This window comes from Cololabis saira, chromosome 22 (assembly GCF_033807715.1).
Source record: "Cololabis saira isolate AMF1-May2022 chromosome 22, fColSai1.1, whole genome shotgun sequence".
Taxonomy (NCBI): Eukaryota; Metazoa; Chordata; class Actinopteri; order Beloniformes; family Belonidae; genus Cololabis; species Cololabis saira.
Window position 1 is genome coordinate 10,661,690 of NC_084608.1, and position 16,156 is coordinate 10,677,845.

Here is a 16,156-nt window from a genome sequence, read left to right on the forward strand (position 1 = left end):
AGCACTCATCTACCCTGTGGGTTGTGAGTGTGCTTCGTGGCCATGCTGTGCATCCGTTGAGGTCCACTGACAATGAAACCGCCTGTCAGGGTTTCTGCACATGGTTGCTTTTGTTGCAGGACCCATGACCTGCGACTGAAGCTGAGCTTCCGGACACTAGGCAGTAGGTTCATCTTGAGGCTTCATTGTTCCCCTGCACAGATTCAACCCTCACCTAGAGCCACGTCTAGCAATTCACCCTCAAAACATTACTGAGCACCCTGCACATTACACAGTGTTTATGGTGTCCCTCTGTCTATGAACATGAGCTCCAGGTTGATGTCATCACTCCAAAGGACATGTTTCTAGAAACACTGTAACTTGTCAGTATTTTATCAAATGTAACTATGGCTTTCACATAATTTTCTTTTTATCATCATTAAAAGTCCTCTTGGGTCTTCTTGGAGCCCATTGTTGTTCAAATGGTGGTGGATGGTTCAGTCACATACACATGCATAGTACAGTAGCGCATCGGTGCAAGTCTTCTCATACGTTGAAGTGCCCTTGGGCAGGACACCATAAAAGGCAAGGCAAGCTGAGGCAAATTTATTTCTACAGCACAGTTTAACAACAAGGTAATTCAAAGTGCTTTACAGAGACATTAATACGTAAATAAACAGCATGATTTGAAATCAAAAAGAAAGAAATAAGACTAATAGATAAAAATCAGTAGTTAAAATATGATCATGTTTTGGGACTGCAGATTTAGAGCTTTACTCAAAAGCAGCTGAAAGTAGGTGTTTCGGCTGATCTGAGGCTTTATGGGAGTTTGTTCCAGAAATGTGGAGCATAGAAGCTGAATGCAGCTTCTCCATGTCTGGTTCTGACTCTGGGAACTGATAAAAAACAGATCCAGATGACCTGAGGGGTCTGGAAGGTTCATACTGGGTCAGGAGGTCCCTGATGTATTTGGGTCCAGGACCATTCAGAGCTTTATAGACCAGTATCAGAACTTTAAAGTCTATCCTCTGATGGACGGGGAGCCGGTGTAAAGACCTCAGAGCTGGACTGATGTGGTCCACTTTGTTGGTCTTAGTGAGGACTCTAATAGCAGAGTTCTGAATGAGCTGCAGTTGTCTAACTGATCTTTTTAGGTAAACCTGTAAAGATGTTGTTACAATAATCAAGCTAAAGATGGATGCTGGACTAGTTTTTCCAGGTCCTGCTGAGACATCAGATCTTTTATTCATGACATATTCTTAAGGTGATAATAGGCTGAATTTGTAATTGTCTTAATGTGTTTTTCCAGATTTAGGTCTGAGTCCATCACTACACCCAGATTTCTGGCCTGGTTGGTGGTTTTTAGGTGTACACATTGGAGCCAAAGAGAAACGATGACAGCTAACCGCAGAACTTCAAAGACAATTACCTCAGTTTTGTTTTTGTTTAACTGGAGAAAGTTGTGGCACATCCAGTCATTAATGTCCTCAATGCATTTACCGAAAGCCTGTACAGGGCCTCGGCCTCCTGGTGACATTGTAATGTATATCTGCGTGTCCTCTGCATAGCTAGGATAGTTTATTTTGTTGTTCTTAATAATCTGTGCCAGTGGGAGCATGTAGAAGTTAAACAGATGAGATCCCAGGATGGAACCTTGGGGAACTCCACATGGGGTTCGTGTCTGCTCAGATGTAAATTTACCTATTGACAGGTCAGGAGAAACCCGCCCAGTTCTCCAGTGGTTTGAGTAAAATATGGTCAACTGTATCAAATATAGGCAAGGCAAGGCAAATTTATTTATATAGCACAATTCAACACAAGGTAATTCAAAGTGCTTTACATTGACATTAAAAGCAGCAAGACATAATTAGACAGTAAATAATTAGACATAATTAGACAGTAAATAACAAATAAGATTGAATAAGATGATAAGAAAAGAAATAAAATTAAAGCTGCAAGCAGCGATGAACGGGCCCTCGCACCAAGGCCACCGCCCCCCATAAGCATATCAGAAATGACACCACCCACGACTTCCTATGTCAAAACATTCAAAAGTTATAGCAGAAAAAAGGGACAACCAATCAGAAGAAGGGGCGGGGCTAATTCAGGCCAATGAAGCTCAAGGACCGATTCAGGTGACATTCACCACAACTCTCTATGTCAAAACATTAAAAATTTATGGCAGGAAATATGGACAACCAATCAGAAGAAGGGGCGGAGCTAATTTTCACCAATTATGGTCAAGGACTCAATACCGAGTCCCATGACACCACCCACAACTCTCTATGTCAAACCATTCAAAAGTCATGGCAGAGAAAAGTATTCTAGGGGGCGCTGTTGAGCTGTTAGGCCACGCCCATTAATGCAAACCATGAAATATCAAATGTATCGCCAGGCCTGCCTTGCATGCAAAATTTGGTGACTATCAAATATGGACCAATCAGATGAAGGGGAGGCGCACCTTTTGGCGTCTAGCGTCGCCACGGTAACGCTTTTGAAAGAGAAAAGTAATGCGTGGTGTCGCAGGATGGAGACGCACATTTTGATGTATAACACACTTGGGGACACGTTACGGTTCGGGCTGAATTAACTGCCGAAGGAATGGCATAAATTTCGCCAAAATGACACGATTAATTCAAAATGCCCGACATCCTGTTCGGTTTTGGGCATGACCCCAAGTGTGGACTGGGTGTCATCAGCTGGGAGGATAGGCACCGTGGTGAGACCTCACTCCTGCAGGACAGTAGGCACTGGGGCACTTTTAATTGTTTGTTAATAAAACTATGTTCTCATTGAATCTACAGTCTCTGCCTCCTCAGTCCTGAACATGTGGTCCTTTTCTCTTTGACTCTTAGTTCTTGGTATTTAGCTTTTCAGGTCTTGGAGTGCCATTCCCCAGGTGGCGTTGGTGGCCTTTATTCATTTTTTACACTCATAATCCCCTGGCTCAGCCACAGGTGCATAAAAAGTATCGTGTGTGTGTGAGAGAGAGAGAGAGGGTGAATAAGAAACACACTGGCAAATGCTTTGAAGAAATTTGACAAAGTTAAAAACAGCTTCATGCTGTGAGGGCAGACGTTTTACCATAAATATCTTTGGATATTTCCCTCAGCGTTGTCATCTTGATCAGCCTGGGGTTGCACTTCCTCTTGCAGCCACATCCTGGGAGGTTGGCTACAGTCCTGTACGTCTTAAATCTCAGATTCATATTTACAACTGTATTCACAGGTCACGAACCTGCTCATAGATGGTCTTTTAGCCTTTTACCTATAATCTATGATTCTTTTATATTTAATATGAAACCAGAGGTAATGGCATTGAACCCTGACTGTCTGGGTTCAGCACCGTGATCATGGAGGTCATCCTAACATCAGATCCTTCGTGTGAGAGGCTCACATACACACCTCATCATCCTCATGGATAAACTACTGGCTAAAGTGCCTGCTGTGCAGGTTTTTTGAGCCAAAAGGTTTTTCTATTAGGCACTAATAATAAGACTCCTGCACTCTGTAATTTCAGCATGTTTTGGCAGCTTGACAGCACGGTCAAAAGCTCAAGTAATCTGATTTACTCAGATAGCCGTGAAAATCAAGATCCCAATCTTCGGGCTGTTTTCCATGAAATCATAACTAGACCAACCGAAAAAAATCAACCCAGATCTCACATTTGTGGTTCATTCTGAGTCAGAGCTCCTCCCTGCAGCCCTGCAGCCCCGGCTTCCTCTGATCAGGCGTTTCAAACCGTCCTCTGCCCCTTCTCAAAGACATAAATAGTACAGCAGCTATGCTGAATTGTAGAGGTACTTAGCTGCTTTTCCTCTGTTGCTGATCACCGGCTTATTGCACTATTAAGTGGTATTGATGTATGTGATGTAATAGTGTGTTGTGTCAATACCATTTCAAAGCCATTAAAGCCTATCTCATTTTCTATTAGTGCTCCTGGGACAACTCTCCTTTCGTAACCTGGTGCACACAATGACACCAGACGACAAAGCAGTGTTTTTCCCTTTAAATATGCCGGGAAAATATTAAAAACGCCAATTATTTTGACTATAATGCAACAACTTATGAACATTTTTACATCTGTCCAGGCTATTTTAGTATATCCACAGATCACTCATTCATTTATGGTTTGGCGTACAACAGTATCCTGTCATGTCAGTACATGGCACATATGATTGGCAGCAGTTCTGGTTTTAAGTGTCCAAATCCACTTCATCTACAGTTCAGTTCACACCCACGGTCCGAATAAATCCCACTCGACCAGCCAACACAACATTTCACTTCTCTTAACTCATTTGCATTCATCTGTGAGAAACTTATGTGGAAAAGAAACGCACAGAAATACTGCCCTCAGTCACGCCTGCGTGTCTTGGGTTTATTTAGTAACTTGACTTGAGAGTGGGCCTCGACACCAACGCGTCTATGTTTGACATAGAAAATACAGCGCTGAGGTGTACATGTCATGTGAACTCACTTGCTTTTGTTAATGACTTTTAACCCAGGTCTCTAATGTTGTTTTGGAGCTGAGTAATCAAATAAATTCCTCTTGGTCAACAATTACACCAGCAGCAGAAGGCCTTCCTCAAATTATACATATGTATTTTCCACTACAACCTCCGTAATTATTGGTAATGGGCTATTTTGCCAAGCCAGCCCAGAACCAACACTTTATCAAAAACCTTCATTTTTACTTCATTTGAAGCTAATTTACTAAAAGAAACAGAACATTTCTCTGCATGCATTACATTTTTTTTTGCTTGATACATCAGCTGAAATTAATCAATTTCTAAAGTATTCTCAAGTTAATGTTTTAACCCAAAAAAAACCTCATGTGATAAGCTTATTTCTGTCTCTAATTATCTACTGCTCTCGACTGTATTTCAATGTTCACTTTTTTTTTTTGACCCAGTTCACACGCTTACAATTGATTTTCTTCACCCGCTCAAAGTATAAAATGAAAATAAAAAGGCTAATGGTTTGATGCCAACTTAGATAATAAAAGTGACAAAATATATATTTATATACACGCATATATGTATTGTTTTCAAGGAAAGAAAACAAGTAAATAATAAGGTTTTGAGGCTTTGATAAAGCTCCACACTGGTTTCTTTTTTTTTGTTGCAACCACCGTGACCCAGAGCATCACCACAGTGGTATTCTGGTTGCTTTCTGGTTAGAACCCGGCATTCAGCTGCTTACCGATCCACCAGCCTCCACACTGCTCAGGAACTACACACATAACACACACGGGGAGAGAACTGCGCTTTCATTTTTCTCAGTGCTCTACAACACTGATCAACTTTTTTTGACAACTATAAATATGTATATATACAGTTATTTATATCTAATGATAATTATATCTCTCAATGCAGCAGCACCAGCTCTGCTGCAGGTCAGATCCATCAGAATCAACGTCGGGGTCCAAAGCGTCTCTTTGTCGATGATGCATCTTGTGTCACTGATGGGAAGGAAACCGCAAACCCCTCCTCTTTGAGATACAGAACTGGGCAGTTGCTACACATCGCAGCAAAACAGGAAATTTCATGTTTCCTCTACTGCTTATAGCAACAGCTTGCATCACACTACTTCTGCATAACTCCACACAAACACACACACACACATATATATGCTCACACACTCACAGACCAAGCACCACATGAACAGCCACCGTTTTACATCACAGCACCAGGTTTAAAGTCTGCTTTGAACCACAGTTCACTGAACAATAACACACATTTGTTTAAATACTCATTACTGCACACACTTTCACGTTTAGTTTGTTTTTATTTCTCAGCATGACATCAAAGTACATGCTTAAGGCTCATAAAGTATCAGTAAGACGTAGGCTTCAAATAGTTCTTTTTGATAGATTGTTCTATTATTCTGGGTTTGAAAGTGAGGAAAACAATAAACAAAATTCCCAGGAAAGAAATACAGACAGGCACAAAAAGCAGAAAGTACCACAGAAGAGATTCCCCTGCTTCCTGACATGGAAGTCGATAATCCTTCACCCTGTGGGTTTGCTGGAAGTGATCTACACATTTGATATCTGAATGTCCAACTAGGTCGACCGTCATTGTTCTCCTGAACATCTGGTACCAGTCCGTTTGGCAGCAGTTGAAGGGATTTCCTGTCAGGAAAATAGTTTGAAGTTTGGAGGCCAGCGCATCGGCCAGAGCAGCAGGGATGGTGGAAAGGTTGTTGTCTCTGATGTCCAGTGATCTAAGGTTGATATCTCGAAGCGAGGAAGGAATTTGGGGGAGAGAGTTCCTTGAAAGGTTTAAAGACCTCAGACTATGGAAATGGGAGAAGTCAACGTTTTGTGTTTGAGTGTTTCCTAAATCGAGGTGCTGCAATGTCCTGCTCAAGCTTCGTAACGAATCTTGGACGATGAGTCCAGGGTTGTCAGACAGCTCCAAGTGCGTTAATGCCAATCCCGCGAACATAACCGTAGGAATCCTCTTAAGGTTGCAGCCCTTCAGGTAGAGCTGTCTCAAGGACATAATGTTCCTCCAGTCTACGCAGGCTGTGTCCGACTGTGTAGTGATTTCAGCGTCCTCGGAATGACAAAAGACAACGTTGTTGTAGCTGACATCCACCGACCAGATGCTTGGCAATGAGGAAAACAGTCCAAAGGGTAGATGCTTGAGATCATTCCAGCTCAGGTTAAAGAAAGTCAAATTTTCAAGAGAGGTGAGTGTATCATCATCTGCAAAAATCTGATTCAGTCTGTTGTTGCTGACGTCCAGCTCATGCAGGCTACTGGAGAAGCCTTGTGACGTTAGATTCAAGATTTCCAGACAGTTTGTGCCTATTTGAAGTCGCAACAGGCCTGGCATTTTCTGTATGAATCCCTGAGGGAAATAGCTCACCTGGTTTACTCTGAGATCTAAGATCTCTAGATTGGAAATATCCCCATGAAGATCTTCATCCCACAACTGAGCCGTCACGTTAACCATGTACTCCCTCAGGTTATAGAACTCAACCGTTTTACTCGAGTTCGGGGCCGTGACATTGTCCGACAGGTGTTCGTAGAACCTCACAGCATTGTGGGAAAGGTAGAGGTATCGTAAATTACTGTAGCTGGGCAGGAAAGGGAAAAAGATTAACTTGTTTTTCGACAGGTCGAGGGTCTCCAGCTGGAAGGTTTCGTTGAGGTCTTGCCTCGAGATGAACCACTCGATGAAGTTGTGGCTGACGTTGAGGACCACCAGCTGGGTCATGTGGAAGTCAGTCAGACAAGGCAGGAGGTTGAAGGCCAAGTTGAGCCGCTGGAGCTTTGGATTGCTGTCGAAAGCGCTGTCAATTTCAAATATTATGTTTCCTTGCAGATCGAGCTCTTTAAGTTGGTGCAGGTCCCTGAACGAGGTCTCGTCCAACCTCTGCAGGAGGTTTCCCGAAAGATTTAGGTACTCGAGGGAGGACAGATTTTGAAGCAGAGTGGAAGCCATCATTTCGTTAAGATTATTCTGTGACAGATCTAAATTTCTCAGAACAGGGAGCTTTTTTAATGCACGGCTGGTTTCTTGGTAACCAACGTAAAGGTTGTTATTAGCAAGATTTAAGATCACTAACAATTTTGAGTCTTGAAAAGTGTTTGATTCTAAGTTTTCCAAATTATTGCAAGTTAAGCTCAGAGTGTTTAGTGCGGGGTAACGTAGAAGAGAGCTGTTCCGTAGTGTTGTGATATTATTGTAGTTGAGCTGCAGCTCCTCGATATCGTCAGGTAAGTCCGCTGGCACAGATGAAAGCTCGCAACCATTGTAGAGAGCTGTTCTGTGTATCTGTGGAGAAAGTGACAACACATATGTTTAAGTTTATGTATCATATGACAATTAGTGGCAGAATAATGTTGTAAAAAAAACTTCAAAAATGGGATTTCTACTTTGCATGACAGATTTTGAAATACTCAGGAAACAGAGTCACGCAGAAAAAGTATCTTTGTATTTCATTTGGAAAGATTTGCTTTAAATTATTGTATTAATGTGCATTGAACAGAACCACGGTTCGATCTCTGCTATTTGCAGTACGACGTGGTCCCTTTGTCTTCATCTAACCAGGACCTACAGCTTTCCTTGGAGCAGTTGGCTGGCGAGTGTGAAACGGCGGGAATGAGAACCAGCACGGAGGGGGAGATTGTTGGGTGGATCGGGGGGCGGGCAGCGTCTGCAGTAATGCAGAGTGTACTGGACCGTTGCAGTGAAGAGAGAGTTGAGCCAAAAGGCAAGACTTTCTGTTTACCAGTCGATCGACCTCCCTACCCTCACCTACGGTCATGGGCTGTGGGTAGTGGCTGAAAGAAATAGTTTCCTCCACGAGGGGTTGGGCTCTGCTTTAGAGAGGTCGGGCTCGGTCATCCAGGAGGGACACAGAGTAGAGAGAAGCCACTTGAGGTGGTTCCCTGGTCCCTGGACATGTCCAACCAGGAGCAGGCCCCGTGGACAAGCAAATTAATCAATGAATGGATAAGTTGAATAATTTGATAACCAAAAGCTTTCAAAAGCAATGCAATCTGAATGGGCTTGTTAAGTTATTTTGCGTGGGGTGATTTTCAAATGCCAAAGCACTAAGCTTAGCTGCCACGTTAGACTCTCTGGGGCTTTTTCACCTGCTCTTCAAGGTGGGCCCACTGGAGCTTCATTTCACTTCCATGTGCAGAATCTAAGTTGAAAAGGGTGTTTTGAAGTTCATATGCCTGATATGCCTCCGAGGCGCCAGGGTAGGTGTTCATCTGGCAGAACACCGCAATCATAACCCAACTGTACGATAGAGATCCCACAACACCAGCTTGATAGTGCACATTAGTGTGGAGTTTTTGTTTTTTAATTTAATTTTTATCTGTTTGCACCATATGAATAATCAAAGAGGAACAGGCAAAGCTTAACAAGAACTTCTTTTTTTTAGTATGCCAATATTGAGCAACCACCGTGTGAAAAGTGCTTCATAGGTTCCCTGACGTCAAAAGCAATTTTCAAGAATTTCCTTAATTTCTTGTAACACCAACAGTTTTTCTCTTAGATGAGGGGTTCACATACACTGTTTTTAGTTTATTCTAATTAATAACATTTGCCAATTTTAACAAATGTATTTATTCATCTACTTTCCTGCTACCAGTCTTTTCAAATCATGTTATGGTAAAAGTCAAAAGTCAAATATTATTTTGTGATATTTCTGTAAATCATCACAATTTGGAATAAAGAAAGAAAAAAGATCCAGTTAGTTTTTCTTTCTTATTTGCTGTTGGTATTAACCCTAAATATTTCTCTCTTTCTCTTTCTTTTTTATTCATCTTTTCTTCCTCGTGCGCTACGTATTGATTTATTGCAGGTTTTTCTGTGTCTGATGCTCTTCCTGACACAACCCTCCGCATTTATCAGCTGCGCTGGGACCAACACTGATTTGTGACTTGTCCTGCTCAAGTCTACATGACTGGGCTGAGGAATCGAACCACCAACTCTCCACTTGTAGGACAACCAACTTTACCCACTGAGCCACGGACATCTTCTTTTTTTTTTAAACTGGAGTAGCAGCACCTTTTAATCTTTCTATTTCTCATGACATGAAACATTTATGTTGCTATTTCTTCCTGTTAACACGTCTTAATCTGTGTGGGAGTCCCGGGTTGTTACAGTCACACATTCTCCACCGGAGAGCAGCCAGGGCCTCAAACAGGCCCGTCCAGAACCCTCATCCCCGTCCTCCTCTGCCGTACCTTTTTAATCTGTGTAAAATGTAGTTTGGTGTGGTCTTGTAGAAAAATGCAAAGACATCTCTAGAAAAGATATGACCTTGAAGACAGCAAATGTGTCTCTTTTCTGCATTAACGTTAGTCACGAAGGAAGAAAAGAACCTCGTCGAAGCATTTTCAAACCTCATGCCATTATCCAGAGATATTCCAACTTTGATCCAGGGCACAAGGTGTCCACTTCTTGACGAAACACAAGCCTTCTTTTTGCACAGTTAATTTTTCTAAGTGGCATTTGTGAAGTAACTTCATATTATATGTTATCCACGTGGTTTTGTAAGCTAATTATCACTACAGTGATTGGAGCTTATGGGTTTACAGTTAAAACATACATCTTATATTAAAGCTTTTAAATTCACGACACTAAATTTCAGCCATTATAGTTTTCTCTTCTTTTTTTTGTGTTGCCAAGCAGTAATGCCTGTATTTTAACAAGTAAAATCAAGATGACCTGACAAATTCTGTCATATTTTTGCGTTCATGCCGCTCACAGATAAATGCCTACACTCTTTTAACTCTGCATTTCAAAAAGCATCCCGACTCTTTCATATCTGGGGTTGTATTTCTCACCTTTTTTCTAGCTGGGTGCCACTTTCATCACCAGCTCGGTGCACAATCGTAAGTGATAACCACCACTGTTACTTTCTCCTGCCGAAGCTCACTGCAAATATTTTGATGTCTTGAGAAAATCATTGTAAAATGATTCTTCCACAAAAAAATGCAATTTTATTTCAAATGTACATTTGGACTGTTTGTGCTCCATCATTTTGATTACTATTAACTCCTTTATTGTCATTTCATTTTTGTGTTTTATCACCAATTTATCATTTTCACTATAACATGGCCCCCACACTCGAAATTTTTAAATCTCGTCTTAAAACGTATTTTTATTCTTTGGCTTTTAATCCAGCATGAGAGTTGTGTGGTCTCTGTCCTGTCTTTTATGTTTAAGAATCACTGGTTGTCTGTCTGGTGTGTTTTTATTTCGTGCTTTTATGTGCTCTTATTTATTTTACTCTGTTTTAGTTTTTACTATTTTATTATGTCTTGCTTTACTCATTGTGCAGCACTTTGGTAACCTTGTTGTTTTTAAAATGTGCTATATAAATAAAGTGGATTGGATTGGATAACATATTGTGTTCTTCATTATTATTGTTAAACAATACATTTATCCTTTATACAGTGTGTCGTCGTTGTATGAATATTTTTCCATTATCTTATCTACCCATCTTGAATAAAAACCTGGTCTTTCGGACGAGACACGGTGGGAAGTTCTATCTGTGATGAATCTGCTCATAGTGAGACAAACTTTGATGGTGAAGATGGAGATGGAGAGAAGAACAGCATCTTACCAGCTGACATGAGCTCTGATGAGGATGACTTGAAACGGCGGTCAGGATCCTCCACAGGAGAAACGAGCAGAGCAGGACTGGAGTGAAGCTGCGGACCGGCATTTTATCATGTCACTCTTCAGGAGAGGATGGAAAGACAGACGGATGAGTCTCTGTACACAGGCTGACTGGTTTCTGATTAATTAACCTGTTCTGATGATTCAAGGCAGTTATCTACATCAGTGTCTCCCAACCTGGGGTCCGGGCCCCCCCTGGGGGGGCGCCAGAGATCTCTGGGGGGGCGCGAAACTTTGTCTGCTTTGAAATTATGCAGTTGTAAAAATTATATTTGCGAATGAGTCATTCATAAGACATTGTTAGGAATAATTTATGAATGTCTTGAATATTTTTTGTGTTTTTTATACACTGGTGACACTGGTGAAATTATTTAATTCCTTATTTTTATATCATTACTCAACATTCAATCTACTCGGACAGGTTGTTAAAGGAAAAATGTTAAAAAATGTTGGTCTCATATTAAAAGAGACATTTTTCAGAAATATTTTTATGTCCTTTTATGTCCTTTTGTGCGTATTTTATACATTGGTGACATTGGAGAAAAACAAAGTCATATGTATACAGAGTAAACCAAAAAGAAATGTATCAAAAAAAACATAATTAATGTTAATTTTTTCAATTAAAGACTATTTTGGTGCTAGTATGTACGGGTCGGGGGGGCTGGCTGGTCTTAGACACAAGTAAGGGGGGCTCCAAGGAAAAAAGGTTGGGAACCACTGATCTAGATTGATCATAGATATATCTGATCACAAAACTACTTTCTCAGATGAGACAGATGTGGGGGGTTAGAAATGTTGAAAGAAGGTTAAAAGATACTGAACGGCCTAATTTTCAGCTTTGGTGTCCACACTTGTTGCTCAAACTGCAAATAACATAAACTCTGATTATTATTTTTAGTTGTTATTCTGTAATGGAGCAGGTTTAAAACTCCTTACATTGCTGGGGTCTCATGAGAAAGTGCTGCTTTGCTGAAATTTCCATAATTTCTTTGCAAACCACTGTGACGCATACTAAATATATATCCTTTTTCTTTTTTTGTTCCTATCTGACTTGCACGCACGCATGCAGATAAAGGATTTTTTAATGCAGACTCCCTCACACAGTGATACCACACCATATTATACGCTGAATCATCATTTAATCCATTTTCTACTGTTATGCTGCGCCTTAACAGGGTCATGTGTACAGTTTATTCTCCACAGCCTACAGAGTTTACTATACAAAGGACACAGCCAAGTACAGTAACAGTGGTGCCAGCTCTCAATAAAACGTCTTTGCAGAAGACCAGCGTCTCTTGTTGGACTGTAACTGAACATTATGACATATTTCACTGTACAGGTTGTGTAAAGCACTGCTATGACACAAGGATCGCTTCTACATGCAACATATTTTGCAATTGCTTTGTACATTTCTAAATGGCATGACAATCATGAGAAATGTTATGATACCACATATTCACAGCATTCTGAAAGGCATGCCATTCAGGAGGTCTTGCTTAAATGCAGCAAAACAAATATTAAATTGATTACTCTTAATTTCACCTTTGAGGTGATTGCCAGTGAAAGCTGCAGATGTAGTTTGGTGTTTACTTACACTGGTGGTTAGGTGTGGATTTCCAAAGCCACTGATGGTTGATCCCCTGACCATATCGCTGGTTGACTCGCAGCTGCAGAGCGGGTTTTCTCATGAGTGTGAGGTTCAGCTGCGCTCCTCCGCTCTGACTGAAACGCAGATGCCCCTTTTGACTCTTGGCGGAAGCTGCAGCAGCAACGGAAGCCAGGTCACATGGACAAGCTGCAGTCACACTGGGGCTCTGGAGGCCGGGGCCACAGGAAGACGAGAGCGTGCTTAACAGATCTCACCCAGGATTGTGCATGCTCTTCTTCTTTTTTCTTTTTTTTTTTTTTTACATTTTTTCTTTCTTATCTTCTCAACATCACTGCAGTTGTGCTGATGGGAAGACAAGTAAGCGTGGCAGCACAACTGCTACCACAAAACCCCACAGAGATCACACCCTTCACACCCTGCGCTCGCTCTGATCAGTCAACCCTATGAGGGAGGAAACCACTCAAACACACACGCCCTTCCTGCCTGATTTTTCGGCCTGTCCCATAAACATACACTACATATACTACATATACTCCTACTCAGTCATCTGCATGAAGAAATTTCAGCACAAGGGTCACACATCACACCACAGAAAACTGAAGACATGTTGAATTGCACGTATCTTATTATATTATTATACACGCTGTTTGTGTATAATATGTGTGTTTGTGTTTGTGTAGCAACCAATAAGTGGAGGAATAGGGAATTAGGAATCAGGAAGTGATGGTGCTGCGCTTGGAGGGTTGATTTGTTCATAGACCCTTCCTGTTTTTGTATAGGACATTACCAGCTCTCACTTCTTATTCTCATGTAGCTGGTTGGCAATAATATGAAGCCTAAGAGAGCGTGTGCGTGCAGTTGTGTGGCCGTTTGAAGCAAAAGTTGTGAAAACTGTCATGCACATGCATGGACCCTAAAAACCTAAAGAAATATGCTGCAGTTGTAATATGGAGTCAAGTGAAAAGGAAAGTATCATACATCCTCTTTCAATTTTACAGTTCACATCAGGATAAAATAAGAAAAAAGTGCCTTAAAGGTTTTAACATTTTTGTGTGCTGTTATCTGTCTTATATGTTTTTGCAGGAATTTTATTCAGTTTACTTTACTTCACTGGGGTTTGATGTTTCATTTGCATACACCTCTCGTAAGAGCCCATCACAGCAGTTTACAGGTTCAACTTTGAAAGAATCGTAGCACTTGATTGTTTTCTTTTTCAGCCATGCTGGAGTTTTGCTGGTGTTTTGCTCAGATTCATCGTAATTACAAGAGCATACAATTTTAGACTAGTGTTTGTTGTCAGACAGATAGACTCACTCACTTCTCTGGTATTGAGATGAGTTCTGGTTTATTCAGTGACTCAAAGGTTCCCAGGTCCTAGAGATGCAAAACAAGTCCAAATCATTTCTCCTCCACGCCCATCCCTTTTATATTTTTTAATTAAAAAAACAATGGTATAATGTTTGATAGCATGTTATCACCCTCTTCAAATAATGACATAAATTATATTTACAAATTGCTGGTTTTTTTAAAAACTTATTTAACAAAATAAATCAAATATTTGGTTCAGTTTTTATCTCTTTTTGAACAAAAAAAATGACTTAGTCCATGATTTTAAGAGAATGATGGCCCTGCCTGGGTGGGGGGTGGCTGTCTGCGCTGGGGGGGCATTGCTGCCTTGGTCCTCCGTCGCTGGGCGGGGGCCAAGTGCCCCTGCGGATGTGGGGACTCCGGGACCCTTGGGGTGTCCGCCGGGGTGGCCTCGGGGGGGGGGGGGGGGGGGGGCGGGTCCGGGGAGCGGGCCTCCCCTGACCGGGGGGTGCACGGGCGGGCGCGACGGCGGGGTGGCACCATTCCCAGGTATCTATGTCTTATGTTGTCAGTATGAATGGGAGGATGTTGGACCGTTTCCCCCTCCGTCTGGGGGCTCCGGCGGCGCCGGGGGCGCCCTTGGAGGTACGGTGGGGCCCTTGCCCGGCTCGGGGGGCCGGCCCCCGTCTACTGGACGGCCGGTGGGGGGACGCGGGTGTCTTATCAGGGCCGGCTTTGCTGGTCCTGCTTCCTGGCTTCGGCCTCCGCTCCCCCTCTTGCCCCCCCTACACGATTCATACGCACATAGGCGAAAGGCGGGGGGTCCGGGTCGTGGGGGGCACTGTCCCGCGGGCCTGGCACTCCCCGCCTCTATCTACCCACCTGGGGGGGGGGGGGGGGGGTCGGTGGCCCTGGGGTGCAGGTGCCTCTAGGGCTGCTCTCCCTTCTCATGTTTGGGCGTGCCAGCGTTTGCAAGGCTGTGGGCGAGCCGGGGAGTCAGGGAGGATGGTGGCGGTTAGCGGTGATGATAATAATAACTTTCCTTGTTATTTTTAGTACTTATTAGGTATTGGGTGTACTACAACTCCTGGTTGTTGACATATATCTATATATACATATATATATATATATATATATATATATATATATATATATATATATATATATATATATATATATATATATATATATATATACATATATATATATATATACATATATATATACAGGACTGTCTCAGAAAATTTGAATATTGTGATTTTCTGTAATGCAATTACAAAAACACAAATGTCATACATTCTGGATTCATTACAAATCAACTGAAATATTGCAAGCCTTTTATTATTTTAATATTGCTGATTATGGCTTACAGCTTAAAGGGATTGTGACATGAAAAACAAATTTTTCTTGATTTTTTGTGTTTTGTTGGGTGTCTTGACATCAATTACACCCAAAAAACAACGAACTTTTAACATTCAGTGTATTGTGTGCTTTCTGGGATTTTCCGCATAACTATGCAAAAACGGCGCATGTGGTTTGGTGGCGGATCGTTACGTAACGATCCGCTAAATCACCGCCCCCTCCACCCAGCTCCCTGTCTCCTCTCCTCTCCAGCGCACCATAAAGGCTGATTTATGGTTCCGCGTTACACCGACGCAGAGCCTACGGCGTAGGGTTACGCGGCGACGCGCACCATACGCTGAACCCTACGGCGTAGGCTCTGCGTCGATTTAACGCGGAACCATAAATGAGGCTTAACACGCCTCTTTCGTTCTAATCACCGGAGGAAAACTGCTAAGAAGACCCGCGGCCACTGACTGGACTTAAGATAAGGGGACAGTGCTGCTTGCATGCCTTTATTTTTATGATTGTTTGCTGTGGTTCGCCCTCCTGCTTTTCCGTGCATGCTTCGCCTGTCGCTCCGACGCCGCTGTGAGCGTATGGCTGGAGGAGGAGGAGGTTTGGAGGAGGAGCGGAGCAATGATTGACAGGAAAGGGGGGAAAGGAAGCATTTTTCACGGCGCAAAAAAACACTGTAATAAAAAGCCAGGAAAAGATTACTAGAGTGAAGTTTTTCTTGTTACACTCTTTTAGACACATTTGAG

The 16,156-nt window shown here is 42.2% G+C and overlaps 1 protein-coding gene across 1 annotated transcript; it reads right to left on the bottom strand.

The window, feature by feature from the left end:
• Positions 1 to 5,761: 5,761 nt before the first annotated feature.
• Positions 5,762 to 12,937, bottom strand: nrros (negative regulator of reactive oxygen species). The gene is made up of 3 exons (XM_061713755.1): positions 12,729 to 12,937; positions 11,079 to 11,194; positions 5,762 to 7,765 (listed from the first exon to the last, which is right to left on the bottom strand). Exons 2-3 carry the CDS (start codon positions 11,178 to 11,180, stop codon positions 5,813 to 5,815), a joined length of 2,055 nt encoding a protein of 684 aa, XP_061569739.1. The 5' UTR covers positions 11,181 to 11,194; positions 12,729 to 12,937; the 3' UTR covers positions 5,762 to 5,812.
• Positions 12,938 to 16,156: the final 3,219 nt, after the last annotated feature.

Coding starts and splice junctions, on each gene's coding strand:
- nrros (XM_061713755.1), bottom strand. CDS start 11,180: ATGCCGGTCCGCAGCTTCACTCCAGTCCTGCTCTGCTCGTTTCTCCTG. Junction 7,766..11,078: donor ATCAGAGCTCATGTCAGCTG/GTAAGATGCTGT, acceptor CTTTCTCCACAG/ATACACAGAACAGCTCTCTA.